Genomic DNA, 22,904 nt, shown 5'->3' with positions numbered 1-22,904 from the left:
TGGGAGCATCTCGTTAAATTCTACCTTCTGGAACCTGCAGGCACAGCTCAGACCCTCTTCTACCATCTCTCCTCCCTGGTCCCAGAGCCTCCTGTTTCTCGGCCTTGCAACACATTGAGGCTGGAGTGAGAGCTTTCCACTGTGTAAGCTGAGGCTGGGCGAGAGATTGTCGTTTGCTGCTCAGTCGCCCAGACGTGTCTGACTCTTTGCAACCCTGTGGACCGCAGCACGCCAGGCCTCCCTGTCCCTCACCATCTCCCAGAGTTTGCCCAAGTTCATGTTCATTGCATCGGTGATACCGTCCAGCCATCGCATCCTCTGACGCCCTCTTCTTCTGCCCTCGATCTCTCCCAGCATCAGGGACTTTTCCAATGAGTCGTCTGTTCGCATCGGATGACCGAAATATTGGAACTTCAGCTTCAGGATCAGTCCTTCTAGTGAATATTCAGGGTTGATCTCCCTTCAGATTGACTGGTTTGATCTCCTTGCTGTCCAAAGGATTTTCAGGAGTCTTCTCCAGCACCACAGTTCAAAGGCATCAATTCTTTGGCATTCTGCCTTCTTTATGGTCCATCTCTCACAACTGTACGTGATCACTGGGAAGACCATAGCCTTGACTGTACAGACCTTTGTTGGCAGACTAATGTCTCTGCTTTTCAATACACCGTCTAGGTTTGTCGTCGCTTTCCTACCAAGAAGCAATCGTCTTCTGATTTCATGGCTGCAGTCACCGTCCTCAGTGATTTTGGAGCCCAAGAAGAGGAAATCTGTCAATACTTCCACCTTTTCCCCTTCTATTTGCCATGCAGTAATGAGGGTGGATGCCATGATGTTAGTTTTTTTTTAATATTTAGTTTTAAGCTGGCTCTTTCACTCTGCTCCTTCACCCTCATCAAGGGCAAGAGAAAATGACCAAAATATTTTTAATGGCCTATCACATTGATACCAAAACCTTGGTATCAATTGTAGGAAGGAAAGAAGAAAAGAAGGAAGGAAAGGAAGGAAGGAGGGAGGGGACCACAGTCCAATCTCACATGTGAAGATTTGTGGAAAACTCTGAAACATTAACAAGCAGAATCTAGTTACACATTGAAGGAATAATACCCTTTGTCTCAATAGTTTCACTTCTGGAATGAAAGGACAGTTCAGCATTCTTTGGAAAACTCATTCATATAATTCATGAAATTTATTAACATTATTCATCATATTCGTTGCTGTAACAAGAAGTCATACTGTCAACTCCACAGGTGTTGAAAAGACACGTGACAAACTCAACAATCCTTGGTTTAAGAAGGCAAAACATGAAAAAAATTCCTTCATTACTATGGAGTAGAAGAGGCCTTTCTGATTATGAAATGAAAATCCAAAAGTCAAAAAAGAAAAGACCGAAAATTCAATTACAAAAAAACTTACCATGCAGAAAGATCAATAACAATAGCATGAAAAAAAAAAATAGCATGGTGACAAAGTCCAAAGAAATTGGGGAAAATACTCTTAACTTTTATCATCAGTTCAGTTCAGTCACTCAGTCGTGTCCGACTCTTTGCGACCCCATGGGCTGCAGCACACTAGGCCTCCCCGTCCATCACCAACTCCCAGAGTCCACCCAAACTCATGTCCATTGAGTCGGTGTTGCCATCCAACCATCTCATCCTCTGTCGTCCCCTTCTCCTCCCGCCTTCAATCTTTCCCAGCATCAGTGTCTTTCCCAATGAGTCAGTTCTTTGCATCTGGTGGCCAAAGTATTGGAGTTTCAGCTTCAACATCAGTCCTTCCAATGAACACCCAGGACTGATCTCTTTTAGGATGGACTGGTTGGATCTCCTTACAGTCCAAGGGACTCTCAAAAGTCTTCTCCAACACCACAGCTCAAAAGCATCAATTCTTCGGCGCTCAGCTTTCTTTATAGTCCAACTCTCACATCCATACATGACCACAGGAAAAACCATAGTCTTGACTAGATGAACCTTTGTTGGCAAAGTAACGTCTCTGCTTTTTATTTTATTTTTGTCTCTGCTTTTTAATATGCTGTCTAGGTTGGTTGTAACTTTCCTTCCAAGAAGTAAGCGTCTTTTAATTTCATGTCTGCAGTTACCATCTGCAGGGATTTTGCAGCCCCCAAAAATAAGGTCTGCTACTGTTTCCACTGTTTCCCCATCTATTTGCCATGAAGTGATGGGACCAGATGCCATGATCTTAGTTTTCTGAATGTTGAGCTTTAAGCCAACTTTTCCACTCTCCTCTTTCACTTTCATCAAGAGGCTCTTTAGTTCTTCTTCACTTTTTGCCATAACGGTGGTTTCATCTGCATATCTGAGGTTATTGATATTTCTCCTGGCAATCTTGATTCCAGCTTGTGCTTCATCCAGCCCAGTGTTTCTCATGATGTACTCTGCATATAAGTTAAATAAGCAGGGTGACAATATACAGCCTTGACGTACTCCTTAGTCAAAGATAAAACCTAACATATAAGGAGCTTGTAGAAATTATAAGGAAGCCACAGACTGTAATAAAAAAAAAATAGACCAAGGATATGAAGAAACAGTTCATAGAAAAAGAAATACAAATACATCTTAAATATTTTAAAAGATGTTCAACCTCACTCATAAGAAAAGAAAGATAAAACCACATTGAATGATTACATGTTGCCCAAGATATTGGCAAAACCCTACAAGTGTGGTCATGGTGCAGCGTGTTAATCTTCCCTGTTAGCTCAGCTGGTAAAGAATTCACCTGCAATGTAGGAGACCCTGGTTCGATTCGTGGGTCTGGAAGTTCCCCTGGAGAAGGGCTAGGCTACCTACTCCAGTATTCCTGGGCTTCCCTTGTGGCTCATCTGGCAAAGAATCTGCCTGCAATGTGGGAGACTTAGGTTCGATCCCTAGGTTGGGAAGATCCCCTGGAGAAGGGAACGGCTACTCACTCCAGTATTCTGGCCTGGAGAATTCCGTGGGCTGTATAATCCACGGGGTGGCAAAGAGTCGGACACGACTGAGCTACTTCCACTTTCAGTGCAGTGTGTTAGGAAGCTGGAGGCAGTGCACATGAGGATGTCCCTGGGGAGACCACTGGGGCTGCCTCCCAAAGCCACCAGCTTACTAACACAGCAATTTCATAAACCCACTACTAGAATTTTATTCTACAGATACAGTAGCATTCAAAAGAGTTCATTTCAACATGTTTTGTGATATCAAAATACTAGTTGAAATCCAGCTGTCCATCAACAGGAAACCAGTTAGATTATGGAAATCCATGCAATAGAATACTATGCAACTGTGAAAATGAAGCAGGATATTCTCAGATGCATAAGGGATACCGTGGTGGGGATATAAACACAGAGTACAGAATTACCTTCTGCAAAAAGGGAGCAAAATAAGAATGCACAGCTGCCCTTGCTTATGTTTTAGAAAGAAAATCTGAGAGGATGCATGGGAAACTAAAAATGGTTACTGGAGGGTGAGGGGTGGCAAGTGGGAACTCTGTGGAAGGAGGGAGATGGGAGAGAGAGCCTTTTCATTGTTTATCTTTTTTACATTTTCTATTTTGAACTATGTGAATGTCAAACAGGGAGGGAAGGAGGCAGGGCACAACCTTTAAAAGAACGACATAGCAGATGAGGACAAAAGCTTGTTAGCTCCAACAGCTCCAAGATGCTGGAGGATCTGACTTTCAGTGGACTTTGAGCCTTATTATGCACTCCAGTATTCTTGCCTGGAAAATCCCATGGACGGAAGAGCCTGGTAGGCTACAGTCCATGGGGTCGCAAAGAGTCGGACATGACTGAGCGACTTCACATCACTTTCTTCACTCACTTCATACTTTATCACTGGAGAAGGAAATGGCAACCCACTCCAGTATTCTGGCCTGGAGAATCCCATGGACAGAGGGCCTGGCGGGCCATGGTCCATGGAGTCGCAGAGAGTCGGACACGATGCAGGCACTCATTGTAATATATTAGCATATGCTGAATGGCGTACCCACAGGTGCCATGACAGTTCCCAGGCTAACCACAAAAGGCCCAAAAATGGGCAGTGGCCCAGATTCCTCGAAGTCTCTGCCCCTTCCCCAAAATAGTTAGAATAATTCTCCTACTCATTAACCTATGAAATTACCCAGACAACAAAAACTAGGCACCTCATATTTGGGGGCTTCTCACCTTCTGAGATGGCCCACACTGTCTGTACAGTGTGTTTCTCCCATAGCTGCTGTGACTTTCCAAGATGACCCCTGCCCTGGGGCCACTCTTGCCTTTGGAGACGGATCACATCCTGTCTATGGAATGTGTATCTTACTAAATAAATCCAGCGTCTTACCTATCACTTTTTCTCTTGCCCAGTTGTTTCTGCAATGAGCTTCATTACGTCCTGACACCAGGGGTTTGATCTCAATAAAAGACAGTGTGTTTAAGTCCTGGTCCGAGTCTTGGCTGAGTCTGAGTCCCGACCCATGGGTTCAAGTCTCAGTTGGAGTTGTGAAGTTTCAGCTTAACTATCTATTCAACAGTTTTAAAATTTGATGCATATATTTGAAGATGCTCTAAAATTTGTTTCTCTGGAAGAATATACATTGTTGGTGGCTGACTTTCCACTTCCTGGGCATGTGAGGGTGGTGGTGGGGAATGGACTTTTATCATTTGATGAACTGCTGGACCATTGGGTCATTTGCCGTGTATGCATACAACTTCCCAAAGACAGCTAATTATTAATGTTGATGTATTTCTGAAAACAGACAAAAGCATTTGAGTGAGTTCCTTGGGGAAGTGGGGGGGGATTGGAGTCAGAGTGTCAGAGAAGGGGCTTTCATTCTGTTCCCCCTTTTGTCTGTGACAAGGCCCTAACCCTGCCCAGCTGTGTGAGACCAGGAAAGACCCTCGCCTCCTTATCCCAGGTTCTTCTAGGAGTGCAGGGAGGGGCCAAATCAGGGAGTCCAGCTGGGTCTGAATGCTGTGATTTCAACTGGAAAAGAAGCAAAGGAAAAAGAAGGGATCAAAGCAAAGGAAGAAGTGTAGTGCTGGTGATGATGGTGGTGGCGAATACCCACCATCAGGTAACTCACGAACTCATCTAATCTCACTAGAAGCAGAAGGCCTCCACCTTAGAGATTTGGAGAACCTGGAGCCCAGGGAAGGGAAGTGAGTTGTCTAAGGTCATTTGGCAGCCAGGTGGGGCCTTGGCTTTAATTGATGGAGCTCTTGGCTAGAAAAGTCAACCCTAAGGGCAATTCTGGTTCTACGAGACCCAGGGGTTCACTTTGCAAGGATTAATTTAATGAGACGTTCTGGAGGCCGTGGCGGCTACAGTCTGATGCTGCTTGCACCCCACTCCAAAGTCACGCTCTTGGCTCCCGGACTCGGGAACTCCTGGGGGATGGGCACCCAGGTGAGAATGAGGGTGAAGCTGGGCCTGCCGCAGTCCCGGGTGTGACCACCAGGTGGCGCCGCTGCCGCACCCAGCCCTGCCCCCAGCAGCCCCAGAAAAAACAGAAAAGACAAATTAAAAATTCCTTGGCCTGGAAGCGGAAAGTCAGTTGGAGATTCCGGGAGCCTTCTGGCAAATCCAGGAGGTTTGACCTTCTGTTGTAAGCAAAGCCTAGGGGCGTCCATGACAGGCAAAGGGCAGGGAGGAAGAGAACATTTTTTAAACCATATGGAGGAAGGAGGTAGAAGGAGGAAAGAATTCTCTCGCAGACACTGGGATTTCAGCAGCCACCTCTGCCCAGCCACTATCTGAGCGAGCCTGGGTCTGAGTGCAGCGGAATCACCTGGGGGCTTTTTTTTTTTTGAAAGAAGGCTAGAATGGCTATATTTTTTTAAAATTAATTTATTTATTATTTTTGGCTGCACTGGGTCTTTGCAAGCAGGCTTTCTCTAGTTGCGGCGAGCAGGGGCTGCTCTCTAGTTGTGGTGCCCAGGCTTCCCTTTGAGGTGGCTTCTCCTGTTGCAGAGCTTGGGCTTTAGGGTGTGGGCTTCAGTGGTTGTGGTGCACAAGCTTAGTTGCATCCTCGCTTCCGGACCACGGACCACGGTGGAACCTGTGTCACCTGAAGGCAGACCACCAGGGAAGCCCCTGCGGGTGTGTTTTTAAATGCAGATCCTTGGGCCCACTGGGGATCTGCATTTTCACCAGTACTCCTGTGGTTTCTGATCCCTGCTAAGGTAGGAAGTACCATCAGGGCAACACTTCCTTTCCCAGGTCAGAAAGTGGGGGGCAAGGGGTCACTGCTCAAGGTCACAGCCTTCCCCTGTGAGGATGGTGTTTGCACAAACTCAAGCATGAAGCACAGTTCTTTCATGCAAAATTCAGATTCAGTCCGGGGCGGTTCTAGAGGGGGCTGCTCCTAATCAGCCCCTCTCTCCTGGCCTTCTGGGCTTTAGTTTGGACTGCCTCTCTCCCCATGTCTCTCCACTTGCTATTTTAAAATTCATAATGAGTTCTTGCCAGAGAGACAGCGGCCCAGACTTTGAAATCCAGGCCCAGAGCCCTGACTCCCAGCATGCTGGCTGGGCGCCATCCTGGCTGAGTTCCCCAAGCCCTCTGGGGAGCTTCTGGGAAGTTTAGGGTCCAGACGCCCACCCACACCTCACCCACCCACACTTCCAGCAAGCTTCAGACTTCTTTCCAGAACTGACTCAGCCAATTCCTCTCGCATCCTGGGAGTGACTGGCCCTAATTCTGACCCAAATTCTGAATTCCAGCCTTTAGCTAGCACTTGGTCCATGACAGGCTAGAGGCCAACCAGCAGCTGGCCAGGGGCATCAGAGAGAGCGTGGGCTGCGGTGTCTGGTTCGGATCCTGGCTTTGCTATGTGACCTTGGGCAAGCTGCCTGCCCTCTCTGAGCCTCGGTTTCCTTGTCTGGGGGAATCAGCACTGCCCCTCTCCTGGGCTGCTATGAGGCATGAGTGAGAGCCTGCAGGCAGCGTGGTCAGCATAGAGCTGAGCCTGCAGGCAGCGTGGTCAGCATAGAGCTGAGCACGCAGCGAGCCCTAAGTGCCAGGAGCAGCTGTTACTAGGAGGCGCAACACAGGGTGGGGCGCTGGGGCGGGGCCCCCCCACCTCCTCACACCCAGGCTGGCATCAGGCACTGGGTCGGGGAGGCTTGACTTTACTCACTTCCCCAGTCTGCACACCTGCTCAGCTCCAAGGCCCACGAGGGCTTTCTCAGGGCTGCCAGGAAATGGTAGCCATGGTTTCCACCCTGGGGGAGCTTACAATCTAATAAAGGCAACCTGGAACCTCGAAATAGAAACTTCCCGAAATAGTGCGTCTGTGAGCTGGTCTCCCCGGCGGTCTGGTAGGAGGCGCATGGTAGGGAAGGAAAGAGCCCAGGCCTGGGTCCTCTGCATACCCACCACCCCCACCTCCCCCAGCCTCCCTGCAACCTCAGGGCGTTGGACCCCAGCTGGCGGGGGAGCGGGCAGGTGCTGCTCAATCCGCACTCTGTGCTTTAGCAAAATGAACTGCAATGGGCCAGGATGGGTGAAAGTTGGGCCAACAGTTTCCTGATTCAAAGGGACACATGTAGAGAGTTCTGAAAGTTCAGACTGAAGCATGCCGGGGACTTTCCCGGTGGTACAGTAGTTAGGAATCTGCCTGCCAATGTCGGGGACACAGGTTCAATCCTTGGCCTGGGAAGATTCCACTAAGACTGTGCATCGCAGCGACTGAAGCCCGTCAGCCCGAGAGCCCACACGCCACAACTACTGAGCCTGTGTGCGGCAACTACTGAAGCCCACGCACCTGGAGCCCATGCTCCGCAGCAGAGAAGCCACAGCAACAAGAAGCCCACGCACCACAGTGGAGACTAGCCCCCACTCGTTGCAGCTAGAGAAAGCCTTCACAAAGCAACGAGATCCAGAGCAGGTGAGAAAAAAAGTTGGACTGAAGGGTGCCATCACATGGCCCGCGGGGCGATGCCGAAGCCTTTCTGAGTAGCTGAGCCCATCTTTCTGCCCTGGAATTCCTCACTGGGGTTGAACTTTAACCCAGCAATGAAGCCACAGCCTGGCTGATGTTTCTCCCCCAGCTGTCATTCAGTAACGTTGCAGCATTGACTCATTTTTTGTTAATTTTGTTGACCTTTCACTCTAGGTGTTGGACGCCCCAGATGCCCCAGTGACTTTTGCCCCCACTCCAGACCAGAGGGGCATCCGAGCAGTCATTCCTAGAAATGGGAGAAGAAGGAGGGGTTTCTTCAGAGTCTCTCGGGCATCTTAGGACACACTGGACCAGCTGGCCCGCCCCCGTGGGGCCGAGCGGCGAGTGGAGGTAGGAGGTCTGGCGATCCTGCACCCCCGCCCGTGGTTCTGGGCAGCAGGCCAGGTGCTCTCCAGCTCCCTGATTCCCAGGAGACCCGCCCAGGGGGCAGCACCCCTGTCCATGGCGTTCACTGAGCTCTTGGAGCAGGCAGGGGGCGCGGGCCTCTTTCAGGCCCTCCAGATCCTCACTTTCTTCCTCTTCTAGGTCTGGGTGCCATTCCAGTTAGTTGTGGAGAACTTTTCAGCCGCCGTCCCAGGCCACCGCTGCTCGGCTCACCTGCTGGACAATGGCTCCAAGGCTCCCGCCAACCTCAGCCCCGAGGCCCTCCTGCCCGTCTCCATTCCGCTGGGCCCCAACCATGGGGCCCCCAAGTGTCTCCGCTTCCGCCACCCACAGTGGCAGCTCCTGGACCCCAACGCCACGGCCGCCAACTGGAGCAAGGCCGACACAGAGCCATGCATGGACGGCTGGGTCTACAACCGCAGCGCCTTCACCTCCACCATCGTGACTGAGGTGAGGGTCCCCCCACCACCAACCCCACCATTTCTTCCCCCTTCCCAGACTCCCAGTGATTGAGAGGACTAGAATGCCTCCATCAGCGCTGTTAAATGATATGCACTCCCTCGACACTTAATTACTGACGGCTTGGAATGGCCAGGATTCCCATCTGGGGCTAGGGTTACGGGAGACTTCGGGGAGCTTACATTTTGCAGGATATTTCAGAATCAGTCAGCCTTTGAGCCAGGAATAACAGTAGAGTGAGTCCACACCTTGTGCCCTTAAAGTGGCAGCCACTGGTCGGATGCTTTCCTCTGTCGTCACTATTTCACAGCAATCTCTTGAGGTGGGTCTTATGATTGACCCCATTTAATAAGTGACAAAACAGAAGCCCACAGAGGTTAAGTAACTTGCCCCAGGACACACAGCTAAAGTGCAGTCTAATTCAGCCCACGGAGCCTGGTGCCAACTTCTCCCTCACTTTCTGTCCTGCCTTGAGGCTCAAGGCCCCTGCGTCATCAGTGAGCACAAGGGAGAAAGCAGCTCCCGCGAGTGGGGAAGGGAGAGCGGGCAGGGAAGAGGTGACAGTTCAGATGACACTTGGATTATAAGCAAAGGAATCAGTCACATGAAGGTTGGGGCAGAGCCAGGTCAGGACAGAGGAGGGAGCGTGTCTGGGTGTTGAGAGAGCAGAACCTGGCACAGAGGGTAAGGGGTCAGGAGATGGACCGGGCGCATGTGGAAGGAGCCTGGCTTTTCCTTAAGTGCAAAGAAAAGTCACCGGAGGCTTTGGAACAAGGAAGCTCGGTGATCTGATTTGCATTTTCAAGAGGCGACTTTGCAGGGTGGAGAATGCACTGCAATGTGTGTGTGTGTTTGGGGGTGCAGGGGGAGCATGCTTCCTGCAGTGGTTCAGACAGCAGAAGTGGAAACAGAGGTGGAACCGTGGGCAAGGCAGGCAGGCCTTGTTGAAGGGAAGGGCTGACTTTGGGGCCGGGGGGTGGGTGGTGTTCAGGCAATGGCTGCCTGGCCCCCAGCAGATGGCAGGAAAAATTCACAGTGACACGTGCTCAGCCTCTGTGCTCATCTTCACCGTCCTGTAAGAGAGGCAGACACACAGCCCCATTCCTGGAGGAGATGGGCTCAGCCAGGTGCAGGAACACACCTGGGGTCACCAGCCGGTCAGTCAGCAGCTGACTTGGAATTTGAGGCTTGTGGTTTAACCACCGCCCACCACTGTCCACTAGGAGTGGCCTGTCCCGCCGTTAGACCCAGAACCACGTCCCACGTGTCCTGCCCTGCCGATCATAAGCCGGGGGGTGGGGGGCATTGAGGCCCGCTGCCCACACACCCCTTCCACCATGGTTGCCTGGATCTAGGATTCTGGGGACCCCACTGGGGGAGGCCAGATCCCCTCTGGGGGTTCTGGACCTTCCTCTGCCACCCTGACCCCACTATTCTGCACCTCCTGAGCCAGGCTGACACACCCTCCTCCTCTTCCAGGGGGACTTGGTGTGTGACCACCAGGGCCTGAAGCCCCTAGGCCAGTCCATCTACATGGCTGGGGCCATGGTAGGATGCATCGTCTGCGGCTTCCTCTCCCACCGGTGAGTATCTCCTCTCCTCCCCTCCAGCTCCTTCAAAACAGAATGAGCATTGTGAGGACAGAGGTAAGGAAATGTGCAGTGGACATTTGTGCTCCTTAGGAGAGAGTCTCCCCCATCTGGGGTCTGAGTCCCAAGTTCCCAGGGGGCTGAGAACCCACCGTCTGAACTTGATGCTGGGCTGAGCTGAAAAATCACCCTGAACACTCACTCTCCTCTTCAGCTATTCCACCAAACTTTACTGAGCACCTACTGTGTGCCAAACACTGCACAGTCCCTGCCCTCGGGGAGCTGAGGGCTTTCTGGAGAGAGACAGATACCTTTTACTTTTAACCAGGGCTTCCCTGGTGGCTCAGCAGGAAAGAATCCGCCTGCCAAGGCAGGAGACACAGGTTCGATCCCTGGGTCGGGAAGATCCCTTGGAGGAGAAAATGGCAACCCACTCCAGTATTCTTGCCTGCAAGATCCCATGGAGAGAAGAGCCTGGGGGGCTGCAGGCCATGGGGTCGCAAAAGAGTTGGACAGGACTGAGCGACTCAACAACCACAAGAAGTGTAATGAAAGAGGACCACCCCTCCCGCCCCTCCCTGAGTGCCCCACCCCTCTCCTCCACGCCCCTCCTGAGGTGGAGCGCCCAGGACCCTCCCTGGGAACCCTCCTCCGTCTGTGTACAGTTCTTGCCCCGGGCGCCGCTGTCCAGTGCTGAAAACGCCCACGTTACACCCCCTCAACTTGTAAACTCCACTGCCGACCCGGAGTCTCCACTTGGATGCACCTCACAGTTACCTCGGCCCCCGCTGAACCCCGGCTCCCCCACCCCCACCCAGCCCAAGCCCTGCCCACCAGACTCCATCCTGGAGGACAGCCTCCGCTAAGAGCCAGCCCCGTGTTCCCTCCCTTAGCCTCCACACTCATTGAGCTCCTTCTCCAAAGCACAGCTCCCCCCAGCCCAGGGCCCTGTCTTGCATGCTGTCAACTTGCCCAAACAGCCACCTTCTCTGGCCTGGGCCGCCCACAGCCTCCTCTGGGGTCTCCTGCCTCCACTGGGCCTTCTGTTCCGCCGCAGCGCTCAGAGTGACTCAGCAAAGGCTTGTGTGTGCATCTTGTCACTGCCCAGCCTGAGGTCCCCTGGGCCCCCACGCTGAGGACAGTCCCCACTCACCCTGCCACCCCTGCTCAACCCTTGGCTTTCCCCCGATGGTCTCGCCAGCCCCTCCAGAAGCAGCCCTGCTCCCGCCCAGCCCACCAGACTCACCGCAGCGGGCAGCCTCACCCCACCTAGACGGTTCCGCCCATGGCCCCTCTGTGCCCAGCGTGCAGGCCACACTCAGCTCCAGGCTGCTGCTTGCAGAGGCCTTCCCGGCTTCAGGCCCACAGGTCCCATGGCCCTGGCAGCTCTCCACTCATAGCTCCCGGCTCTCTCTGCCGGTGCCCGGCTCTCGTTAGCTTGTTGACTGTGTGTGTCCCTGCAAGACCGTAGCTCCAAGGAGGCAGGGGCCTTGGGGTCACATCTTCGGTGTCCAGCACACAGCATACTGCCCATAATATGCTGAAGGCATGGGTGGCACTCCCGCTGTGCCCAGCAGCCCAGGCCCTGGGGCATCCTGAGCCCCAGCTTCTTAGAAGATGGGTGTGTTATTTCTCTGTGCCTTGGTTTCCTCCTGTCAGTGGGCACCCTGCCACCTACCCATGGGGCTGCGATGATGAAGTGAGTTAATCACATGCAGAGCCCGGGCTGGGCTGGCACAGTGGCGGCTCTTTGTGGGCCTTATATTACATTATCCTGAGCATGGCAGGGAGCCCGAGCACCGGAGAAGGAGGTCCTCCAGTCTGCACTTTCGGAGGACCGGCCAGCCGGAAGCCACCGTTCCTTCCCCAGGGGCCACCCACGTCGGGAACCATATCACAATCCATCTGTGGCTGCCTGGTGAGCCTGGGGTCAGCTCCAGGCTTCAGCCTCCTGGTCTCACCCTGGGATCTGGGGCGTGTGTTCCTGCTTCTGGGCACTGCCCAGACAGGCGAGGCTGAGATTGGTCCGCGTCTCTCCAGTCGGACCGACACGTGCGTGCATGCAAGCTCAGTCACTCAGTCGTGTCCGACTCTTTGTGACCCCAAGGACCGTAGCCCACCAGGCTCCTCTGTCCATGGGATTCTCCAGGCAAGAATCCTGGAGTGGGTTGCCATGTCCTTCTCCAAGGGAATCTTCCCCACCCAGGGATCGAAACTCTGTCTCCTGCCTTCAGGCCGCTTCTTTACCGCTGAGCCATCAGGGAAGGCCCTGACTGACACAGACTTCAGCTCAATGCCCGCAGTGGTTCGGGCTGAACTGACCTCGGGGCGGCAGCAGCACCATGAGCATGTGGGCTCCTGTGTGTCGCCAGGCTCGCCCAAGGCTACGGACCCCGAGCCTCCTGCGAGGCTGCCCCCTTGTTCAGCATCTCATCAGGAATGCCTGCCTTTTACAGACCAAGAAACCATGACCCACAGACACTGAGTCAGGTGCCCAAGGTCACCTGGGAAGGGCAGAGCTGGGCTCAGACCCAGGCATCCGCTGCCAAAGTCTATTCTGGACCACGGGGCTACACCACCCGCCGAGAGCAAGACGTCTGCCATTTTTATAACAAACGCACTCTGAACGTGGTCCCCGGAGATCTGAGGAGGTGCTGCCTGCCTGCCCCTGGGGGAGGCTCCAGCAGGAGCCGCTTCAGCCTTCTGGCGGGAAGCCCTTGCCTCTGTGCCCAAGTCCCCAGGCCCCTCTCCAGGTGCCCACCACGCTAGCCTCCCTGAAACAGGTTTGGGCGGAAGCCAGTTCTGAGTTGGTGCTGCCTGCTGGTGGTCATGGCCAGCATCAGCAGCGTTGTTGCCCCCAGTTTCCCCGACTACTGTGGCCTCTGGTTTCTGAGCGCTCTGGGCTGTCTGGCATCCTCCTGACCTCCGCGATGCTCAGTGAGTCCCTTGATCGCCAGCCACAGCCATGGCATGGGGATGGGGTGCAGTGGGGAAGAGGGGGCCTGAGGGCCCAGCGCCCAGGGCCCTCACCCGCATGTCCACACCGCCTTCCAGTGGTGGAGTGGACCATGACCAGCATGAGGGCCGTCACCATGGCGATCCTGGGGTCCACCTACAGCATCGGCCAGATGGCCGTGGGCGGCCTGGCCTTCGCCCTGCGGGACTGGCGAACCCTCCAGCTGGCCGGGTCGGTGCCTTTCTTTGTCATCTTCCTGATATCCTGGTCAGTACGGTGTGGGGCCTTTTCCCTTGGGGAGAAACGGCAGAGGGATCCAAGAAGGTGCTCCTCACCCCTACCTCTCTGGCTGGCCACGGCTCCCAAGATGCTGAGACCCTGGAAGAGAGTGATGTGAGCAGACCCCACTGGGGAGAGATGTCATGGGGGCTCAGAGTTCCGGGGTGGGCATTTCAGCCAGGGGTCAGAGGTTCCCTCCAGCCCACCCCACTGGCCAAAGGCTGAGGGCTCCATCCTTCGCTCACATTGGCACCAGCTCCCCCACACCCACCAGCCTCACTGCTTCATAGCACTTGCCCAGCTTGCGGGCATCCAAGTCAGGCATCGGATATGGAAAGATATTATCATTACTATTTCTGATGCTTTGAAAATCCCTGAGGTCTGAAAATACCTGCTCGGGTGGGGACTAGACGAAGAGATCCAGGGAAATAATCACAAATTCCTGTGCTCATAAGTTCTCTTGTGCCCATGGGCCAGAGCCAAGCTGGTCTGCTGTGGGCAGGTAGAGAAGGATAAGGATGCATTCATTCATTCTCAAATGTTTATTTTGCTCCTGCTCTGTGCTAGACTTGGCTTTAGGCACTGGGGATCCATCGGAAAATAAAATAGACCAGAAGTCGCTGACAGTGTGGAGATTTATTGTATCAACAGGACCAGGAAGAAAGGAGGAAGACCATTCCATACTTACACTGATTAAGCCACCCTGGTCACACTGACTGGGTGCATCCCTGCTGCTCTTTGTAACACCAGATGTGCATCAACACTGCTTTTTTTTTAACGTGTCATTTAAACCTTTTTATTTGTTTGTTTTTATTTTGGGGAGGAGGATATTAGTTCCCGGACTGCGGATTGAACCCACACCCCCTGCAGTAGAAAAGCAGAGTCTTAACCACTGGACCACAGTGGAGGTCCATCGACACTTCTTCTAATGAGGAAGGAAGATGTTATTACTGCTCCTTTCAGATGAGGGTCTGAGGCCCACAGAAGCTCAGTGGCTTGCCCAAAGCCACACCACTGTTTTGTGCCAGAGGCAGGGTTTGTATCCCAGGCAGGCTGGTTCTTCTAACCATGACGTACTGCCTCCAGAAATTCTTCTTAGCTTCCCTGTGAACCCAGTTGAGTTCCTGTGGGATGGGAGAACTCTGGACCCTTTCACCAGGGAGGTGCTTCTCCCGGTCCATCTGTCCCCAAGACTGGAAAAAAGCTGACTACTTTTATAAAACCACTCGGTTCTGGCTGGAGATGTTTTAAATGTGTGTTGTTTTTTTTTTTTAATTCAGCATGATGCAAGCTTTCTGTCATGGAAATGGCTCTAGAATCACCCCATGTCCGGGCAACCTGGGCACTGACTGAATGTGGGGCTTGGGCAGCCAGGCTCCTGGCAGCAGGGAAGCCAGATGGTGTGGCAAGGAGAAGGGGCTGGTGGAGAGGGCGGCCAGGCGTTGGGACTCATCCTTATTCTGTAACCATCAGGGACTTCCCAGCCCGGCATTAACAGGGCAGAGGGAGAGGCAGCTGCCTTCTCCCAACTCCTGTTGTAGCCAGAGGGTCTGCTGGCCACCACCCCCTCCCCACCTGCCCTGGGCACCTGGCCACCAGTCTGAGCAAAGAAAGTGAAGACCCAGTCAAGCACCTGCTTCTTTAACAGGTGGCTGCCAGAATCCGCTTGATGGCTGATTATCATAGGCAAACCAGATCAAGCGCTTCAGAAACTCAAAAAGGTGGCCAAGATAAATGGTCACAAGGAAGCCCAAAAGACACTGACCATAGAGGTGAGATGCTGTTGTTTGTGACCCAGAGTGTGAGATATGACCCAGGAAAGGACATCTACTGATGTTTTCATCTAAATTATCACTAACATCACCCCTATCCACTCCAGCAGCACCCCCATCAACAGACTCATAACATCAAAACATCATCAACATCACTATCATCACCTTTGTGATCTCTGTCTTCACTGGCATCATCATTGCTATTATCACGGTAATCATCACCATCAAACCTACCATCACTGTCCCCACCACCATCACCATCACCACTATCATCACCACCATCAAACCTACCATCACTGTCCCCACCACTATCACCATCACTGTCCCCACCACTATCACCACCATCATCACTGTCCCCACCACCATCATCACCATCACCACCACCACCACCATCACTATCCCTACCACCATCACCATCTCCACCATCATCACCATGATTACCGCCTCCATCACCATCATACATACCACCATCACCATCTCCACCATCACCATCACCACCCTCATAACCATAGTTAACACCACCACCATCATCACCACCACCATTACTACCACCACCTCCATCACATCACAGTTATCACCACCATTGCCACCTCCGCTACACCCACAATCACCACCGCTACACAAATACCACTGTCATCACCACCACCACCAATAATAATAACACCACTAATATCAACACCATTACACTCTCCACACACCCACGATCACTATCACCACCACCACCTTCACCTCCACCAGCAATACCATCACAATCAACTTCATCTTTATTATCATCCACACCACCAATACCATCACTGACATCACCATCAATATCCACACCACCAGACAGTCACCATCACCTTCATCACTAGCCCCCCCACCACAGCCACCATCAACAACACAGCCACAGTTAGCAACAATACAACCATCACCAACAACAACCACACACCCACATCACCACCTCTATTATTCACTGCCTTAACCCACATATATTGCCCACTTACCTCGTAAAGCTCTTCAACATATTTGGATAAATGGGATGTGCTTATCTGAAGGAAGCTATTTCAAGGAAGTACATGTGTGAGGATGTGCGGACAGAAACTAGAGGACTCAGAGTTCCCTGAGGGCAGAAGGATCAGAAAAGCCTTCCAGGAGGAGGTGAGCTAGAGCTGGCCAGGACAGAGCTGAGCAGGGGGCAGGCAGGGCCCAGGGTGCAGGTGGAGACTGGATGGGCACTTGGGATGCAGTAAGGAGCCAATGTGACTGGGCAGCTGTGCCCTGATGCCAGCCAAAAGGATTGAAGAGGGATGGTAGGGCCTCCTGGGGTGACTGCCAAGGGGCTCCCTGCAGCCTGCAGCTTAGCTGCCAGAGACGGGACTCAAGACTGTGACTTGGCTCTGAGAGGGGAACTTGGTCTGCAGGAGAGCTCAGGCCAGGCCAGAGAGAAGCCTTTCTGCCCTCAGCCCCACCCCAGCCCCAGGGCTCTCCATCTCCAGGGGCCAAGGCCAGGCTCTCCCCATCCCTCTGCCCACCTGGACACATTTCTGGCATGGGAGTGGGGCCATGGCCCCAGCATTCACTGCCCCGTTGCCCCCGGAGGTACTGATGTCCAGCATGCAGGAGGAGGTGGCCTCTGCGAAGTCCCGCCAGTCGGTGCTGGACCTGTTCCGCCTGCCTGGGCTCCGCTGGAGAACCTGCAACCTCTTTGTGGTGAAGTATGCTGTCCTGTGTACCCCTCCCGGTGACAGGGCTGGGTGGGGGTGGTATTCAGGGGGAAAACAGCTTCTACAGCCTCATGGGGTACATTCCTGGCTGGGACAGGCAGCTCCCCCAGGTGGCAAGAGCCTGACAGGTGGGGGAGACGGAGTATGTACAGATGTGGTCAGGAGGCCGGCTTGTGCAGAAAGTCACCCGGAGATCAGGGCTGGGATATGGTCCTGGGCAGGGGGCCGGGTCAGACTGAAGCGCAGGGCAGGGGCAGAGCCTTGATGTCCCCAGAGCCAAGGGACCAGCAGGAGCTGGAAAGTCAGCACCGGACTTACCCTGACAGCTGGACTCCCGGGGTGTGGAAGCGACCACGTTCCCGCCACACACGGCCCCCTCTGAGCCATCCCGTGAGACTAGTTCATTTATATCTCACTTTACAGATGGGAAAGAGGGGCCAGGAGAGGAAAGACACGTGCCCGAGATGACAGAATGGGCATCTGAACCCCGGCTGAGCTCCCTGCTAGACCCTCCCACCCCACAGTGAGCGTGGACTCCCCACCCAAGGAGGCCCCGTCCCCCAGGGCGGCCTTTGTTGTTAGTGTTGTTCAGTTGCTCAGCCGAGTCTGACTCTTTGTGACCCCCATGGACTGCAGCACGCCAGGCCTCCCTGTCCTTCACCATCTCTCGGAGTTTGCTCAAACCCACGTCCATTAAGTCAATGATGTCATCCAACCAGCTCATCCTTTGTCTCCCCCCTTCTCTTCCTGCCCTCAATCTTTCCCAGCATCAGTGTCTTTTCCACCTGGAACCAGGCAAAGACTCCTTAAGACAGAGTCAGTTTAAGCGACTTCCTGAAGAGCGGATCAAAAAGTGAGGGTCAGGTTTGATTGGGACTCGATCTGGAAATAAAACTCAAAATTAGGAAAACATTGATTTTATGCTATATTTTAGCACATGTAGGTTATAATGGCAAATGTGTGCTGCATCTTAGAGCAAAGAATGCATCAAATGCCTCTCTCTCTATTTTTTGCTTTTCTTTTTCTGATAATAAATTAGAAGGAGTGCCAGGGGGCCAGTGGGTGTCCAGGGCTGTTCTTTCAAAAACCATCAAGGCTTCCTCAGTTCTCCCAAGGGGCTGCTCTGCACCCTTTGTTATTCAAATCACAGACTGTGAGGCGGCCACCCTCCTGGGTTTTCTTGGCTTTGATTGTTAACCCAGTTATTACTGGGTAAGACTCTAGGTGCTCATGCCCGCAAACCAGCCCAGTTTTTCTCCCCATCACGTTCACAAACTTCAGGAAGCACCTTGTTTCTGCAGGAATTGCAGCTTTTTTCTGTAGCTGTTAGCCTGGTGGCACCTGAATGAAGCCTCCTGGGGGCAGCAATCAGGCTGCTGAAGGGGAGGGTTGGGGACCAGCCAGGTGAAGCCGGGGGTGGGGTGGATCGGAAAAGTGGTCAAGAATCATTTACCTGCATGGCCACTTGCGGAGCCAGATTCAATCTCCAAGGGGCAGAAATTCAGCTACTTGGGTAGCTCAGCGGTAAAGAATCGGCCTGCCAATGCAGGAGATATGGGTTCCATCCCTGGGCCGGAAAGGTCCCCTGGAGAAGGCAGCCCACTGCAGGATTCTTGCCTGGAGAATCCCATGGACAGAGGAGCCTGGCGGAGAGTTGAACACAACTTGGCAACGAAACAATAGTGAAGTTCAGCTACTCAGGATAGGGGACATCCTCTGGGCGGCAGACTCTGAGATGGAGGTCTGGGAGCATGAAGTTCATAGAGAGAGCTCCAGGGGTCACCTCCTGTGGAGGGGAGAGGGGGCAGGGAGGGCAGGAAGCAGCAGGGACCGGGGACAGGTGCTGTCACAGCTGGGCCCCAGCCTGGGGACCTGGGAGCTGGGGCGGCCCTTCCGAGTCTTCCCTTCCAAGTCGTCCCTCTGGCTGGCGTAGACTAGCCATGGGATGCTCTGCCCAGCTGGGGCATAGCACTCCCAAGGGCTGCGAAAATAAGACTTTCTATCCTGAAGGGGACAGCCCAGCATCTCCTGCTGAGACCCCTTTCTGTTATTAACCCCGTGTTTCAAGACAAAGAAACTGGCAGCCGGTACGGGGCAGACAGAGTCTTGCCCAGGTTCCCGGGCAGTAGAGCAGGTTCCCGGCCGCCACTGGAAACAGGAAACAGAGCCGGAGGGCGCTGTGTGTGTCAGTCGCTCAGTCATGTCCGACTCTTTGTGACCCCATGGACTGTAGCCCACCAGGCTCCTCTGTCCATGGGGATTCTCCAGGCCAGAATACCAGAGTGGGTTGCCATTCCCTTCTCTAGGGGTTCTTCCTGACCCAGGGATCAAACCCAGGCCTCCCCCATCACAGGCAGATTCTTTACCATCTGAACCAGCAGGGAAATCCACTAGAGCCTGACAGAGGGGCAGGTCAGCTTGACCCGCTGCCCCATCTGCCCAGAGAGGGTCGCGTCTTCCTGCTGGTTGGTTGAGAGGCGACGCCCAGCCTACCATGGCTGACACCAAGGCCCACATTTGGAATGAATGGGCGACTGTCCTCCCCACCATTTCCTGGGACAGCCTGACCACGGGGAGATGATCCTGCAGGCTGCCTGGGGCTGGGCTGACGGAACCTTCTGGCATAGACCCCATGTGGGCAGATGCTCCCAGGGTGAGCCCTCCTCCACAGGGCAGGGTCCTGACTCTGGATGCCCCCTAGGAGTGCCCGCTCCTCCCCGGGGCAGGGACCTGACTCTGGACGCCCCCCAGGGGTGTCCACTCCTCCCTGGGGCAGGGACCTAACTCTGGACTCCCCCCGCAGCTTCTTCCTCACCCATCTCGTACTATGGGATAGTCCTCGACCTGCAGAACCTGGGGAGTGACATCTTCCTCCTCCAGGTTCTTCTTCGGAGCTGTGGACCTCCTGGCCCGGGCCATCACCACCTTCCTGCTCAGGTTCTTCGGCCGCCGCACGACCTTGGCCAGCTCCCTGGCCGGGGCCGGCCTCGTCATCTTGGTCAACATGCTGGTCCCGCAAGGTGCAGGCAGGGCAGCTGCGGGGGGCGCTGAGGGGCCGAGGGGCTGCCGGCCTCCTCCCCACCCGCCCCGGCCCCGCCCAAGACCCTGACTACCACCGCTCCACCCGCCCCCAACCCATTTCCCTGTGACGCTGAGGTTCAGAAGGTGAAGCCCAGTGCCCGAGACCCCCCAGCGGCGAGGGACAGAGCCAGGCCTGGACTGGACCTGAAGCTGAGCGGGGCCCCAGGGGAGGAGGAGAAGCGCTGAGTGGTGTGTCCTCGACTTAGAGAAGCCAGACGCTTCACAGAGCGCTGGGGAGGCGGGGAGGGTGCCTGGCTCGCTCCTTTCCCATAGCTGCTCTGAGGCCCTTCTTTGGGTCTCGATTTACTGTTCAAGGTGGGCGACGGGGAGGGGCAGGGACAGGTGTGCCCCAGTGGCCACCAAGCCGGCGGGGGCGGGGGTAGTGTGAGGATGGAGGACCACTTGTGAGCTCAAACTCTGAGGGAGACCCGCGCCCCAAGGAAAGCTTCCGAGACGCGCTCTTGACAGCTTCCACATGACTCTTCCTACAAGGACGACTTACTTACGGGAAGGGGAGCTGGGCCCAGGCCCCCTGCGGGAGCGCGACCTCACCTTGGCTTCCCACTGAGGCTCCCCTCAGAAGCAGGGTCCCCACGGGTAGGCTGAGGCACTGCGGGCAAGCTTCTGGGTCGCTGGGTCGTCCAGGGGCCCTGCTGTGAGCTTGGGCCCGGCCTGACCCTCTCTTTCAAGGCAAGAGGCACCCTCAGGGCCCCAGGAGCCCAGTCGCGGCTCCCCCTCGAGTGCCACCCACCCAGGCTCACCCACCCCAGACCTGGCTGGGTTCTGGCCCTGCACCCCGACCCCCGCCCAACCCCCACCGTGACATCTCGAGCCACATCCCCTGGCCGCCCACCCCTGTTCCCGCTGCCCCGGCCCAGGGCAGCCTGGCCCCGGGGCACACTGCCTGGGACCTACCTGCTCTCAGCTCAGGGAAGCCTTGTGGGAGAACCCAACCCCTCTGCTCCAGCTCCCGGGGACCCTCCCGGTAGACCCCAACTCACCCTCTGCTCCGCCGAGACCTGCAGACCCTGCGTGTGGTCTTCGCTGTGCTGGGAAAGGCGTGTTTTGGCCTCAGCTTAACCTGCATCATGATTTACAAGCCGGAACTCTTCCCAACTTCACTGCGGGAGGCTGGGCTGCAGCTGTGGAAGGCACACCCTCCTCGCGAGGGCCATGGGGAGGTGGGCAGGGGCTTGGCACCCAGGGACACACAGTGGAGGGCGAGAGGACCAGGCGCTCACATGGAACCGAGCAGACGCCCCGGAGTCCTTCCCCCAAAGGTCCCGGCTCAACCAGGGCCTCCACACACAGCCCCTCCCCAGAGTCCAGGCTCGGAGGCAGCCCCATGGAGGGTCCCCTGGAGGCCTCCGGACTGGAAACCACTTTGAGCCACAGAGCCTGCTGTTCAGGTGAAATCTTATAAGAGGCCTGGTGAGGAGACCAAGAGCTGCCCGGGGTGGGGGGGGGACCCCACTTGCCTCCCACTGCCCCTTCCCTATCCCCAAGGAGCCCCAGGTGGTCTAGAGTTAGACAACCCCCACATTGTACAGTTGGGTAAACTGAGGTTCAGGGTAGCCAAGGACTTGCTCAGTTGAAGAGCAGGGGTGGACCTCAGTCCCTACAGGCCTGGCCCAGCCTTACTCATGGTGCTGACTCGCTCACTCACTCACTCGTTCACTCTTTTTTTTATATTGTTGACACTTTATGGAAAGCCTATAGAAATCACATTTATTGATATTGTTGCTACTTTACGGGAAGCCTACAGAAATCACATTTATTGATATTGTTGCTACTTTATGAAAAGCCCATAGAAATCACATTTATCGATACTGTTGATACTTTATGAAAAGCCCATAGAAATCACATTTATCGATACTGTTGATACTTTATGGGAAGCCTGAACTGGGAGCTCAGCGGGCTAGGAGGACCCCTGAGACAAGCCTCCAAAGTACCCGAGACCAGGGAGAATGGCAAGGGCCCTAGAGAGTTCCTGTGAAGGACTCTGGATGTTCCCAGAAAGCAGAAACCCCCTCGATGGGAAAATCCAGGTGGGCTCTGTGGAGGAGGTGGTGTTAGAAGCGACCTCAAGGAGGGTGACTCCTTCAGCCCAGCTTTCCCTCCCCCAGCATTCCCTGGCCCAGCCAAACTGCTCCTCCTCTAGTAAAGCCTCCCCCCGGCCCCCACCAAAACAGCAGCTGTGACAAGGGTCCCGGCCCTCCCCTCCACTTATAAGCAGATAATAGCAGAAGACTTCCTGCGCTCAGCAGCTCGGCTGGGGTCTGTGATGGGCCCGCTGCTCAGGACGACCTGCCAGGTCCTGCCCCTGCTGCCCCCGCTCTCCTACGGGGCATCCCCATTGCGGCCGGCCTCATCGTCCTCTTCCTCCTGAAGACCCGGGGCCTTCCACTCCCTGACACCATCCAGTACCTGGAGAGACAGTGAGTGACCCTCTGCCACCCCGGGGGTCATGCAGCTGGGCGGGGCTCAGATGGGCGGCTGGTCCACCCCAGCCCGGGGACAGGAGGGTTCAAGGGTCGGGAGACGTCCTGGGCAGAGAGGGGCAGGAACAGGGCCGGGCGGTCTCGGCGATGACTCCCGCAGCTCGAGCTTGTCCAGTTTCCCGATGTCACACTGAAGGCAGTGTGTTTCTGAAACCATTTAATCTTGACAACAATTCTGCCAGGAAGATACTACTGCCCTCCCTGTTTACAAGAGGCTCAGAGAGAGGAAGTGATTTATTCGAGGC

General features: G+C 54.7%; 1 protein-coding gene across 1 annotated transcript; it reads left to right on the top strand.

The window, feature by feature from the left end:
- The first annotated feature begins 8,273 nt into the window (after positions 1-8,273).
- SLC22A11 (solute carrier family 22 member 11) lies at positions 8,274-22,698 on the top strand. Its single transcript, XM_043870656.1, is given in 11 exon segments — positions 8,274-8,769; positions 10,258-10,361; positions 13,151-13,263; positions 13,266-13,590; positions 15,251-15,374; positions 16,953-17,082; positions 19,881-19,963; positions 19,965-20,097; positions 21,176-21,288; positions 22,395-22,503; positions 22,506-22,698. Coding segments are annotated over 11 exon segments (1,722 nt in total). The 5' UTR covers positions 8,274-8,376; the 3' UTR covers positions 22,601-22,698.
- The last annotated feature ends 206 nt before the right edge of the window (positions 22,699-22,904 follow it).

This window comes from Cervus elaphus, chromosome 2, assembly GCF_910594005.1.
Source record: "Cervus elaphus chromosome 2, mCerEla1.1, whole genome shotgun sequence".
Classification (NCBI taxonomy): domain Eukaryota; kingdom Metazoa; phylum Chordata; class Mammalia; order Artiodactyla; family Cervidae; genus Cervus; species Cervus elaphus.
This window is presented reverse-complemented; position numbering and strand designations above follow the sequence as displayed.